Source organism: Mustelus asterias, unplaced genomic scaffold (genome assembly GCF_964213995.1).
Source record: "Mustelus asterias unplaced genomic scaffold, sMusAst1.hap1.1 HAP1_SCAFFOLD_100, whole genome shotgun sequence".
NCBI classification, from domain to species: domain Eukaryota; kingdom Metazoa; phylum Chordata; class Chondrichthyes; order Carcharhiniformes; family Triakidae; genus Mustelus; species Mustelus asterias.
In genome coordinates, this window is record NW_027590147.1 from 155541 (window position 1) to 169767 (window position 14227).

The 14227-nt window shown below is 48.6% G+C and overlaps 1 protein-coding gene and 1 long non-coding RNA gene across 3 annotated transcripts; one reads left to right on the forward strand and one right to left on the reverse strand.

Annotated features, from left to right (window-relative positions):
- Nucleotides 1-1076: 1076 nt before the first annotated feature.
- On the reverse strand, nucleotides 1077-8885 carry LOC144484323 (uncharacterized). 2 transcript variants are annotated; one of them, XR_013496075.1, is made up of 2 exons: nucleotides 8680-8885; nucleotides 1077-2606 (listed from the first exon to the last, which is right to left on the reverse strand). It is a non-coding gene; the product is annotated as an uncharacterized LOC144484323 (long non-coding RNA). The 2 variants fall into 2 exon arrangements; XR_013496076.1 differs by having other exon boundaries at nucleotides 8571-8865.
- A 983-nt stretch (nucleotides 8886-9868) lies between these two features.
- Nucleotides 9869-11349, forward strand: LOC144484304 (uncharacterized). The gene has a single exon (XM_078202839.1). The coding sequence runs from the start codon at nucleotides 9977-9979 to the stop codon at nucleotides 10898-10900; it is 924 nt and encodes a 307-aa protein (XP_078058965.1). The 5' UTR covers nucleotides 9869-9976; the 3' UTR covers nucleotides 10901-11349.
- Nucleotides 11350-14227: the final 2878 nt, after the last annotated feature.

Consider the following 14227-nt stretch of genomic DNA (forward strand, 5'->3'; position numbering starts at 1 on the left):
GAATTAAATGTACGAGGCAAGTTTTTTTTTACAAAGAGTGGCAGGTGCCTGGAACTCGCTGCCGGGGGAGGTAGTGGAAGCAGATATGATAGTGACTTTTAAGGGACACTGGACAAATGCATGAATAAGATGGGAATAGAGGGGTATGGTCCCCAGAGGCCTTTTTAGTTCAGACGGGCAGCATAATCAGTGCAGGCTTGGAGGGCCAAAGAGCCTGTTCCTGTGCTATAATTTTCTTTTTTCTTGTTCTTTGTTCAAATTACACCACTTGCTGTGGTGGGATTTGAACCCGGTCCCCAGAACATACGCTGAGTTTATGGATTAAGTCCAGGGATAATAGCATTGGGCCATCACCTCTCATCTGGAACAAAACTGTTTTCACTACTAAGGCTCTGCTGTGATGTAATAGTCTCTATGACATCATCGCAGCAGGACTGGATGACATCATCAGAATCCATTGTTTCTGAATGATCCACATCAATAACAACAGGAAATACTCATCAAGCTGAGCACATTATCTAGGCTGACACTGCAGTCTGATACTGAGGGACTGCTGCACTCTGACACACACCATCCTTCACATGGAGCTTGTGGAGGCTCTGGCCACAACCTTCCAATCCTTATAGAGTCGTAGTGACAAAGGACAGAGAATGTAAATGTTACATCCCTGTTCAAAAACACAGCAATTACAGAACAATCAGCTTAACATCAGCAGTGGGGAAAAGCCAATAATCTGGGACACAATCAACTGACACTTGGAAAAGTATGGATTATAATTTCCAGTATTTTCTGTTTTTAAATACTGAAAACTTCCCTAGATCTCAAGGCTGGGAGAGACATTCTAGAAAGTATAGGGAGCTGGGACTTGTCCATGATAAGAAACAATACTTTTCCTTTTATGCTAATACTTGTGACAATAATAAGTCAAATTTTAAAAAAATGAGTGTAACTGAAGGTCTGAGACTGAAATAATCTGGAGTTAAAAGGAGAAAAGAACCAAAAAACAGAAGTCAGTAACAAGACATCAATTAATCTCTTATCCTGGAGAAATCAAGGATTTAACACACCGTGTGTTTGGAACAAAGCTGATTTATTTAACAGATTTCAGAATATTAAATTCCAGGTCAGTTAGAGATTAACATCAGAAGAAATAAATGTTAATTGTCTGATTGAAGATGGTCGAGAGGAGATTAATACAGGTATTCAAGATCCTGAGGAATTGGGCAGGTGAAATAGTGAGAAAATGTTCCCACCAAGAGAACATCAAGAACTAGAGGGCACAGACCTACGTTAATGGGGAAAACAGAGTCAAAGTGATGCAAGGAAAATTATTTTCACCTCGTGAGTGGTTGGAGTCTGGAATAAACGTCCTGTGAGAGCAGTGGAGGCAGGTTTGATCAAGGTACTCAAAAGAGAATTGGATTGTTATCTGAAAAGAAAGAGTGTGCAAGGTTACAGAAGTATGGCAGGGGAATGGGATAAGGCTCTTTCAGTGAGCCAGTGCAGACTTGGTGGGCTGAATGGCCTCTTTCTGTACTGTGAAGAATCGGTGACGAGAGTTCCTGAATGATGGGGAAAGATCACAGACAGTGGTTCTTAAAGGGAAATGGCAACCCCAAAAACACAATCAGCTCTCGATCGAGAATATTAAACTCCAGCCCAGCTACAGGGATTATTATCAGCAGAAACAAACCTCAAATGTCAGAATGAATGTGGCTCACTCCTGGATGTGATTAACAGCAGCAGGTACAGCAGAATCCACTCCCTGCACTCACTCGTGAAGTCGCTGGTGTGTCACCAGGTGGGAGGAGGTAGTGAATCCCTTCCCACACTCTGAGCAGGTGAATGGTCTCTCCCCAGTGTGAAGTCGCTGATGTGCTTTGAGGCTGGATGAATGTCTGAAGCTCTTTCCACAGTCAGTGCAGCTGAATGGCCTCTCCTCAGTGTGAACTCGCTGGTGTGTCACAAGGTTGGATGAATTAATGAATCGCTTCCCACACACGGAGCAGGTGAACGGCCTCTCTCCAGTGTGAACTCTCCTGTGTAATTGTAGGTTATACATCTGGACGAATCCCTTCCCACACACAGAGCAAGTGTATGGTCTCTCTCCAGTGTGAACTCGCTGGTGTAATGTTAGGCAGGATGATTGAGTAAATTCCTTCCAACACACGGGACACGTGAAGGGTCTCTCCCCTGTGTGGGTGCGTCGATGAGTTTCCAGTTTGGATGGGCAAGTGAATGCTTTCCCACAGTCCCCACATATCCACGGTTTTTCTATGGTGTCAGTATCATCATGTCTCTCTATATTGAGTGATTAGTTGAAGCCTCGTCCACACACAGAACACATGCACAGATTCACATTGCTGTGAATGGTGTGATGTTTTCTCAGGCTGTGTAACTGGTTAAAGCTCTTTCCACAGTCAGTTCACTGGAAAACTCTCACTCGGGTGTGTGTCTGTCTCAGTGCTTTTCCAGTCACACTGATGTTTGAAATCTTTTCCCGCACTCCACATTCAAAGGCTGATCGTGTTCAGGTGCTGGTGAATTGAGCGACTGTTAAATCTTGATTCAATTTTTCTGACTGTAAATCTTCCCCATCAAATATCCTGCAAAAGAAGAAGTTTACAAAACTACTGTCAGTCCAGGATAGAAATTCTGATCAGACAAGTCTAATTTCTAAGGAACAACTTTTCTGCTCTTGTTCCCCAAAACAGTAAATCTGTCCCATACACTCTCCCTCTTCCCTGAGCAGAGGGCGGCATGGTGGCGCAGTGGTTAGCCCTGTGCCTCACAGCCCCAGTGACCCGATTTGATTCCCAGCTTGGGTCACTGTCTGTGTGGAGTTTGCATGTTTTCCCGTGTCTGCATGGGTTTCCTGCAGGTGCTCTGGTTTCCTCCCACAGTCCAAACATGTGCGGGTTAGATAGATTGGCTATGCTAAATTACCCCTGAGTGTCAGGGGGGCTAGCTAGGATAAATGCATGTGGTAATGGGGATAGGGCCTGGGTGGGATTGTGGTCAGTGCAGACTCAATGGGCCAAATGGCCTCCCTCTGCACTGTAGAATTCTATGAGATCCAAATGAAATGCGTATTTTTCATGCATCCTTACAACTAATTTGTACAAATCACTCCAAGGCCTGTTCCTATCTCTGGAATCACCTCTAACACTGTGCTGATTCTGGTTTCCTGCACATTCCCTATTTTAATCACTCCACCATTAGTGACTAGACCTTCAGTGCACAAGGATGACTTCTCAAAGAATTCCTACAGTGCAGAAGGAAACCATTTAGCCCATCAAGTCTACACTGACTCTGAATATTTTACCCCTGATCTGTACCCCACTAATCCCCCTTACCCGCACATCTTTGGACACGAAGGGGCAATATAGCATGGCCAATTCCCCTGAACGTCACATCTTTGGGCGGTGGGAGGAAACCGGAGCACCCAGAGGAAACCCACAGTCACAGGGATAACGTGCAAACTCCGCACAGACAGTGACCCAAGGCTGGGATCGAACCTGGGTCCCTGGAGCTGTGAGGCAGCAGTGCTAACCACCCTGATATTAATGGTGTTATATAAATAGAAGTTGTTGTTGGCTGTAACCCTAACTTCCGGTTTTACAACAACACATCGATTTTGTTATGAAATCAAACTCTGATTTTTTTTGTCCCCTGTGGGTTATTCATTTGGTTTCACCCTCAACAAATACGGTGGCTGCGCATGCGTTGTTCCAATTTACCTCAATAAAGATGGCGGATGCGCATGCGCTTTGCAGTACACGGACCTTTATAAACATGGCGGATTTGAACTCCGGCCTGAAACCATCAGAAGGTCTGAGGAATTTGCTTTGCAAATTGAGGGACTGATGCGCGACAATCAAGCACGTGGAACCAAGGCTTCGATATTGAAGGCTTTTATTGTGTAACAACTAACACAAATACACCAGTTCAGACTGAAGGGGTCCTGCCGGAGCAGAGGGTCTTATACCTCGCCACCGGAGGCGGGGCCCCACCGGGATGTGCCATGATAACACTTATAACAGGTAAACACCCTAACCCAACAACATTGTACAACCCCCACAGTAACAACACCCTAGCCCAACAGTAACATAATAACAACCCCCAGTGGTAACCAACGATGGTTCACCACATTCACCCCTCCTTTAAAAACAAAAGGCGGCGGGGTGCAAGAAAAAACAGGTCATATATACAGAATTCACAAGTCCAGACGGTCTGGAGGACCGCACCGACGCTGTGATCTCCTCAACACCGGTTGCGAAACCGGAGCAGGTGCTTGCGGTGGCGTTCTCTCCAAAACAACGTCCGGCTGTCCCCTCAAGGACTCCCGGGCCGGTTGGCCCTGGTGAGGCGATGGTGCAGGGGATCCTGGAACCTTCGGTGGTGGCGCCGATCTCCGAGTCTCAGGCAAGCTGTACATGGGAGTAGAACTGTTATGCACTGGTCCTGGTGCTGACCGCGCCACGTCTGGGGAAGCAATGAGGAGTAGTGGATTCGTGACTGGGGGAATAGGAGCGACAGGAGTTGCTACGTCCCCTGCGGGCGCCAGGTCTCTAATGGAGACAGTGTCCTCTCGCCCGTCAGGATATGCCACATAGGCATACTGAGGGTTGGCGTGGAGGAGTTGGACCGGTTCGACCAAGGGGTCGGACCTGCGAGCCCTCACATGTCGCCGCAGAAGGACGGGTCCTGGGTACATCAACCAGGCTGGCAATGAGATCCCCGAGGATGACTTCCGAGGGAATGAGAACATCCTCTCGTGGGGAGTAGCATTGGTTGCCGTACACAGGAGGGAGCGGATAGAATGGAGCGCATTTGGAAGGACCTCCTGCCAACGGGAGACTGGAAGGCCCCTGGATTTCAGTGCCAGTAGGACAGCCTTCCAGACTGTAGCATTCTCCCTTTCCACCTGTCCGTTACCCCTAGGGTTGTAGCTCGTGGTTCTACTAGAGGCAATCCCGAATGAGAGCAGGAATTGCCTCAAGTCGTTGCTCATGAACGACGAGCCCCTGTCGCTATGAATGTAGCAGGGGTACCCGAACAGGGTAAAAAGCTCACTGAATGCCTTGATGACGGTGGCAGTCGACGTGTCCGCACAGGGGACAACAAACGGGAACCGGGAGTACTCGTCTATTATGTTGAGGAAATAGACGTTCCGGTCCGTTGAGGGAAGGGGGCCCTTAAAATCCACACTCAGCCTCTCAAAAGGGCGAGTGGCCTTGACCAATTGTGCCCGGTCTGGTCGATAAAAGTGTGGTTTGCATTCTGCGCAAATCCGACAGCTTCTCGTCACTGACCTGACATCCTCCACCGAGTAGGGCAGGTTGCGGGCTTTGACGAAATGGTAGAGTCTGGTGACTCCAGGATGACACAGATCATTGTGGAGGGCCTTCAAGCGGTCCTCCTGCATGATGGCGCATGTTCCGCGCGAGAGGGCATCCGAGGGCTCATTGAGCTTCCCTGGACGATACATAATATCGTAATTATAGGTGGAGAGCTCAATTCTCCACCGCAAGATCTTATAGTTCTTGATCTTGCCCCTCTGCGTGTTGCTGAACATAAACGCCACGGATCGTTGATCCGTGATCAGGGTGAACCGCTTCCCCGCCAGGTAATGGCGCCAGTGTCTGACTGCCTCCACAATGGCCTGAGCCTCCTTCTCCACCGCTGAGTGCCGAATTTCGGGGCCTTGAAGGGTGCGGGAAAAGAACGCGACGGGCCTGCCTGCCTGGTTTAGTGTGGCGGCTAGGGCGAAATCAGATGCATCACTCTCCACCTGGAAAGGGATGGATTCATCCACCGCGTGCATCGTGGCTTTCGAGATGCCGCTTTTCAAAGCCTTGAAGGCCAATTGGGCCTCCGGCGTAAGTGGGAAGGTCGTGGACTTGATGAGCGGACGAGCTTTGTCCGCGTAGTTGGGGACCCACTGCGCATAGTACGAAAAGAACCCGAGGCATCTCCTCAGTGCTTTCGTGCTAGCGGGCAAGGGAAGTTCAGTAAGGGGGCGCATACGGTCTGGATCAGGGCCAATGACCCCGTTTTCCACCACATATCCGAGGATGGCTAACCTGCGCGTACGGAATACGCACTTCTCCCTGTTATAGGTCAGGTTTCAGGCGAGATGCGGTGCGCAGAAAGTGTTGGAGATTCGTGTCGTGGTCCTGCTGGTCATGGCCGCAGATGGTGACGTTATCCAGGTACGGGAAGGTAGCCCGCAACCCGTTCTGGTCCACCATTCGGTCCATAGCACGCTGGAAGACCGAGACCCCATTGGTGACACCAAATGGAACCCTGAGGAATTGGTATAGACGACCATCTGCCTCAAAAGCCGTGTATTGTCGGTCCTCTGGGCGGATGGGGAGTTGATGGTAGGCGGACTTAAGGTCTATGGTAGAGAACACTCGGTACTGCGCAATCTGATTGACCATATCAGAAATGCGCGGGAGAGGATACGCATCCAGCTGCGTATAACGATTAATGGTCTGACTGTAGTCGATGACCATCCGAGGTTTGTTCCCGCTTTTGACTACCACGACCTGCGCTCTCCATGGACTAGCACTGGCCTGTATGATCCCTTCCTTGAGGAGCCGCTGAACCTCAGATCTAATAAAGATCCGGTCCTCAGCGCTGTAACGCCTACTTTTAGTAGCGATGGGCTTGCAGCCTGGTACCAGATTCTTAAAGAGGGATGGTGTAGTGATTTTCAGAGTGGAAAGGTTGCATGCGGGGCGCTTTGGGCAATTTGGAGGCTGCGGCTGATTCCCTACTGCCAGTGAAGGGAGTGGCCCACCGTACTGTAGGATCACACTCTTCATGTGGACCATAAAATTTAGTCCGAGGAGAATTGGCGCACAAAGGTGAGGTAACACAAGGAGCCTGTATTGCTCGTAAATTGTGCCCTGTACCTCAAGAGTTACCATACATCGTCCTTGGATCGGTACAGACCGGGACCGTGATGCCATGGAAATTGTCTGCTTGGCAGGGAGAACCCGGAGTCCACACCTTTTAGCAGTTTCAGGGTGTATGAAACTTTCGGTGCTCCCACTGTCAAACAGACAATTCACAGTTCGACCATTTACCTTTATATCCATCATGGAATTCTCAAGCCTGTGGTGCTTAGTCTGGTCCAGGGAGATCGACGCCACCGTTGGCCCCTGGGCGTCACTGCATGCCGCCGATGTTGATGCTGAGGACCCCTGCTGGTCGCTCCTAGTCGTCGTGGACCATGATGGCCGCCCCCATGAATCGCACGTGGGCGAGGGCGCCAAACGCAGCGACTCCTGGTGGTCTTCCTCCTCCTCCGTCAGCCACGATGGCGCCGTCCTGAGTTCGCACGTGGTCGGACCTCGTGGGTACTGCAACGCCGAAGGAGATTGTCTCCGTTCTGGAGGGTTACAAGCTGCACTGCCGTTTTTAGACTTCGACCTGCAGACTTTACCGTAGTGGCCTTTTTTACCGCACTGGCTGCAGGTTGCCATTCTTGCCGGACACTGTTGCCGTGGATGCTTGGCCCCACCACAAAAATAGCATCGCTGGCCACCTGGAGCTGCCGCCGTCGTCGGATCGATCTGGGAGCGCGGGTTAGCGGGGCAAGGAGGGAGCTGAGCTTGCTCCTGCCACGTTGACTGCACGTGGTCCTCAGGGTACAGCGCCAAGCTTTTCGACGCCGCTTCCAGCATCTCAGCCATCTCCATTGCTTGGGTCAAGTCGAGGTTCCCCTTTTCCAGCAATTTAAGCCTGATGTACGAGGACCCTACCCCTGCTACGAACGCGTCTCGGGCGAGGTCGTACATATATTGTTCGGCTGATACGTCTTTACAATCACAACCCCTGGCAAGCTGCAGGAGCTCATTGGCGTAGTCCTCCATGGTTTCGCCCGACTGCCGACGTCGTGTAGCGAGGAGGTAACGAGCGTGTATCTCGTTGGGTGGTTTCGTGTATCGTTTCTTCAGGAGCTCGACGGCCCTCGGGTAAGTGGGAGCCGCACGAATCGCGAGATAAATCGTGTCGCTTACCCTTGCGTGGAGGACTTGGAGTTTGTCACTGTCTGTAGTGATAGCTACAGAGGCAGCCAGGTAGTCTTCGAAACACTTCCACCAGTGGTCGAAGGTGTTAGCGGCACCGACTGCACGTGGGTCCAGCGCCAGACGATCTGGTTTTAAGATCTGTTCCATACTCTTTTTTTGTACAGCTGAGAGTTTTCTGTTACACAATAAAATTGATGCGCGACAATCAAGCACGTGGAACCAAGGCTTCGATATTGAAGGCTTTTATTGTGTAACAATGGAACGACTAACACGAATACACCAGTTCAGACTGAAGGGGTCCTGCCGGAGCAGAGGGTCTTATACCTCGCCACCGGAGGCGGGGCCCCACCGGGATGTGCCATGATAACACTTATAACAGGTAAACACCCTAACCCAACAACATTGTACAACCCCCACAGTAACAACACCCTAGCCCAACAGTAACATAATAACAACCCCCAGTGGTAACCAACGATGGTTCACCACAGGGACTGTGGCCGACACCGGGTGTTTATAAAGCCTCACCATCCACCCGCAAAGTCCATTTATGTTTCCGGTTTTATTTCGGGCTCTGGATCTGCACTCGGTCTTTGTAAAAATCTCCATTTAAAACCCGCTCGCTCGAGCTCCTTACCGTCTGCCGCAGGCACTGCGCATGCTCCAGCTCCAACCAGGATGGGGCCGTTAACCTGGGCCTGTTCCCGGGAGGGAGGGAGGGAGAAGCCCCGCAGCTGCAAACCAGGGAGCTGACAATGATTCTGAAGGGTTTGCGGATCCTCCCCAATCTCCAACCGCCGGCTCCAGCGCTTCACCCGGTGCTGAAATATTTGCTCCAGCCCCGCCCTTCCTTCACTCCGATTGGTTGGAGGACCAGCCGCTCCCGCTCGGTCCTCCAGCACCGCCCCCTCTTTCTATTGGTTCGGAGCTGCCGTCAATCAGTGCCCGGGCATTGTGATGTGGAGCATGCGCAGTGTCATTGCTGTCCTTGGCGCTTGTTTGTCCCGGAGAAGCGGAGTCAGCGTTAGGCGGTGGCTGGGAGGATTTGGAAACACTTTGTGGATCCGCAAACCCTTCAGAATCATTGTCAGCTCCCTGGTTTGCAGCTGCGGGGCTTCTCCCTCCCTCCCGGGAACAGGCCCAGGTTAACGGCCCCATCCTGGCTCAGCCACTGGAGGATGGTTCACATCAGAGGATGGGGGAGGGGTCAATAAATAACAGGTTACACTTTGGCCTCAAATCAATGAGGACTCTGATCTCTGGGAAGGAAGGAAACCCTGGGAGGTGGGCGGGGAGGATTCACAAACACCCGCTGGAGGCCCCAACACCCCCAATAAGACCCATTGGTTTTATTGTCAGTCTGCAGACAGGAGCTGGAGAACTGAACCCAGACAGAGGAGAGGGAGGGAGAAAACTGGGAGTGGAGGAAATAAATGGTGAGATGGGTTTGGATTTAAGCCAAGGGAGGAGGGAGAATTTGTGGGACAGGAATTTATTGATTTGGGGAACAAGAGAGGAAGAAATGTTCCAGAGAATTAGAATTGTCTGTTCAAAATTTCTATCCTGGACTGACAGTGATTAATTTTGTAAACTCCTTTTACAGGTGAGGTGAAGAAACATCACATCAAAATCAGACAGAGTCTCGATTCACTTGGACTTAAATATCCTCAGACTTTGAACGTGGAAGGAGAAATGTTTGTCTTCTGTCTGGAGGAGAAGATTTCAAACATCAGTGTGACTGAAAAAGCACCAAGATACACGCACACCCGAGTGAGAGTGTTTCAGTGAGTTGACTGGAAAGAGCTTTATCCAGTTACGCAGCCTTAAAAAAACATCACAGCATTCACAGCAAGGAGAAACTGTACACGTGTTCTGTGTGTGGATGAGACTTCAACTGATCGTTTAACCTGGAGAAACATAAGGACACCAGCACCATGGAGAAACCGTGGAAATGTGGGGACTGTGGGAAAGGATTCAGTTACCCTTCCCTGCTGGAAAACCATCGGCGCAGTCACACTGGTGAGAGACCGTTCACCTGCTCTGTCTGTGGGGAGGGATTCATTCAGTCATCTGGCCTTTGGTCTCACCAGAGAATTCACACTGAGGAAAAGCCATTCACCTGCACCTCCTGTGGGAAGAGGTTCAGGCATTCTTCAGCACTCACTGTGCACCAACGCAGTCACACCGGGGAGAGACCATTCATCTGCTCCGTGTGTGGGAAGGGATTCACTCAGTCATTCCACCTGCTGTCACACCAGCGAGTTCATACTGGGGAGAGGCCGTTCACCTGCTCCGACTGTGGGAAGGGATTCACTGGGTCATCCCACTTACTGTCACACCAGCGAGTTCACATTGAGGAGAAGCCATTCAGCTGCACTGACTGTGGACGGAGTTTCAGACAGGCATCCTCCCTCGTTGCACACCAGCGAATTCACACTGGGGAGAGACCGTTTACTTGCTTTGTGTGTGGCAAGGGATTCACAGTTTTACCCACCCTGCTGAGACACCAGAAAATTCACACTGAAGAGAAGCCATTCAGCTGCACTGACTGTGGAAAGAATTTCAGGCAGTCATCCAACCTCACTGCTCACCGACGCACTCACACTGCAGAAAGACCATTCACATGCTCCGTGTGTGGGAAGGGATTCAGTCGGTCATCCAACCTCTCTGCTCACCAGCGAGTTCACACAGGGGAGAGGCCATTCACTTGCTCCGTGTGTGGGAAGGGATTCGCAAAGTCTTTCAACCTGCTGGCTCACCAACGCACTCACACTAAGAGGCCATTCAACTGCTCTGTGTGTGGGAAGGGATTCACTCAGTCACAATGGCTCCTGAGACATCAACAAGTTCACAAGTGACTGCAGGGGTTGGATTTTGCTGTTTTTGCTGCTGTTCAGTATTGACAGTCTGACAATATTTTATTTCTGCTGATGTTAACAAACCCTATAACTAGCTGGAATTTAATATTCTGGAAGTGTCACTGATTTTCAGGGCTGCAATGTCGCTTTTTAAAAGCACCACCAATGATCTTCCCCCTTAATTGAAGAACTCTCAACAGGAACCTGTTTAGAATAAAGTTAAGAACTTTTGCTTCAATTCTAATTTGATCTTTGGGCAAAATCTACAATTCATTCTCTGAAAGATCCATCTGCAGGGCACAAAGTATTTATTTTCAATGCTTGTATTGAGATTTTCTGGAAAGCTACTCTTTGATTTTTAAGGGCTATTTTTTGGTTTCCAGGGGATCGTTTTCCATTCTCAGTAACTCCTTTATTAGTGACGTAGTCACGTAGTAACATTACCTTTTGTGTTTCTGTTAGTTTACTTCTTTGAGTAAGATAGCACAAATACTGAAGACTGTGTATATATTAAATCTTTTAAATTGGAATCTATGAATGATATGTTTTGTTAACTTATTTTAAAAATACTCCCATACTCTCTTTCCAAAATGAGAATTCGAACTATTTGACACAAGGTAACTGAATCAGATGTTTACTGGTTCAGACAGTGGAGCAGGAAAAATCTCTCCCGATTCTGATCTTCATTGTGTGTGGATTTACATTGATAACCCATCAATAACCTCACTACACCAGCTGAGATCAGCTCTGACCGGGGATTCTGTATGTTGTCTGTGAACATTAAACTGCAAATAAAAGCAGTTTAGAATATGAACCTGGATGAATGGATCTCAATTTCTAATGTGACGACCCAAGTGATTGGTAAGTACGTTCACAATATCTGGTTACTCCAATTCCTGAGCTGTAAACCCCACCTCCTGAGATATATAAAAATAATCGAGACTTGTTCAGCAGAATGGGGAAAGCTCTGCCGATGGTTGGATCATTCCTTTTGAGGCTCACACTGCTATGAAACTAGTTCTGTAGCAGGAAGACACAGCTCCTCCACACGTCACTGATAGGCTGCTGAGTCTTTTCTTAAAATAGGTGGCAAAGCTGTTCCTCCAGTTTGAGACTCTGTCTCTGCAGATGCAGCAACATCGGGAGAGACAGAATCTGTGATTGGAGGAGATGGTCCTCACAGTTTCTGTCTCTCCCATGTACAGGATGATTTATTTTCTTCCAGTAGTTCCTCCTAAGACAGAATTTCTGCGGGCCTTTTGGCAAGTCATGTTGTAGCTTTATAGAACCTCAGTTAGGCCGCACTTGGAACATAGTGTTCAATTCTGGTCGCCGCACTACCAGAAAGATGTGGAGGCTTTGGAGAGGGTGGAGAGGGTACAGAAAAGATCTACCAGGATGTTGCCTGGTATGGAGGGCATTAGCTATGAGGAAAGGTTGGAGAAACTTGGTTTGTTCTCACTGGAACGACGCAGGTTGAGGGCGATCTGACAAAGTCTACAAGATTGTGAGGGGCTTGGGCAGATGGATAGAAGCTTTTTCCCAGGGTAGAAGAGTCAATTACTCGGGGGGCATAGGTTTAAGGTGCGAGGGGCAAGGTTTAAAGGAGATGTACGAGGCAGAATTTTTACCCAGAGGGTGGTGGGTGCCTGGAACTCGCTGCCGGGGGAGGTAGTGGAAGCAGATACAATAGTGAATTTTAAGGGGCGTCTTGACAAATACATGAATAGGATGTGAATGGAGGGATATGGTCCCCAGAAGGGTAGGGGGTTTTAGTTCAGTTAGGCAGCGTGGTTGGTGCAGGCTTGGAGGGCTAAAGGTTTTCCCGTGCTGTAATTTTCTTTGTTTTCTTTTGAGAGTGAATTCACCATCCACAGCCGTTCACTTTGAACCCTGGTTTGAAATATTCTCACTCTGGGTTTAAGGCTTCCTGGCGTAATACACAGATTTAGATCTTACCACCAAACACCAATTCATATCCTCATCCGAGTCCCAGATTTAAATGTGGTTGTCCAAACTAGAAAACATATATAATTTGACTCTTTTTAAACCTGATTCACCACACCCTGCCACACTAACTACAACAGATTGTGTTTGGGACCAGTTGTTCCGTTAAAGTCTGGGTTGTTCTCAATGGTGACAGTTTTAACCTCTCCATAACCTGTCATAACCCTTCTGCCCTCCAGGGGGCTCTGTTTTTCTGATGGTGACATTTCCTGTTTACCCAGTCAGCCCTTGAATTGTTTGTGAATCCAGTCACATGTCGGTTAGACTGGATCAGGGCGGCAGATTTCCTTCCTTAAAGGGCATGACAGAACCAGGTGTGTTTTTACAACAATTAATTCATGCTCATCAATATTTTTGTTGAAACGTGGTGGGATTCAAACCCAGGTCCCAAAATCATTATAATAAATAGAGAAAATGCTGGATAAACTCAGCAGGTCGGTTCTTTTCAGAACTCCAGCATCTGCTGGATTTTGCTTTACCTCCAAATCATTCCCCTGGATTACTCCTGCTCTGGCTCTAATTCCAGTCAGCTCAGACAACAAAAACAGGTTTCACAAAATCACAAACATTTAAAAAAGGAGGTAGACAAAAGGCAGGTAACTATAGGCCGGTTAGCTTAACTTCTGGAGGAGGGAAAATGCTTGGATCTATCATCAGGGAAGAAATAGCGAGACATCTGGATATAAATTGTCCCATTGGTAAGACACAGCATAGGTTCATGAAGGGCAGGTCATGTTTGAGTAATTTGGTGGAATTCTTTGAGAACATTACATGTGCAGTGGACAATGGGGAACTTGTGGATGTGGTGTATCTGGATTTCCAGAAGGCATTTGACAAGGTGCCGCACCAAAGACTGCTGCATAAGATAAAGGTGCACAGTGCTACGGGTAATGTATTAGCATGGATAGAGGATTGGTTAACTAACAGAAAGCAAAGAGTGGGAGTAAATGGGTGTTTTTCTGGTTGGCGATCAGTGACTAGTGGTGTGCCTCAGGGATCAGTGTTGGGACTGCAATTGTTTACGGTTTACATAGATGATTTGGAGTTGGGGACCAAGTGTAGTGTGTCAAAATTTGCAGATGACACTAAGAGCAAAGTGTACAGAGGACGCTGAAAGTCTGCAAAGGGATATAGATAATCTATGTGAGTGGGCGAGTGTCTGGCAGATGGAGTACAATGTTGGTAAATGTGAGGTCATCCATTTTGGTAGGAATAACAACAAAATGGACGATTATTTAAATGGTAAAAAATTGCAGCATGCTGCTGTGCAGAGGGACAGGGGTGTCCTTGTGCAGGAATCTCAAAGAGTTGGTTTGCAGG

What these genes read in the sequence shown, in the direction of transcription:
- LOC144484304 (XM_078202839.1), top strand. Translation starts at nt 9,977, where the DNA reads ATGGAGAAACCGTGGAAATGTGGGGACTGTGGGAAAGGATTCAGTTAC.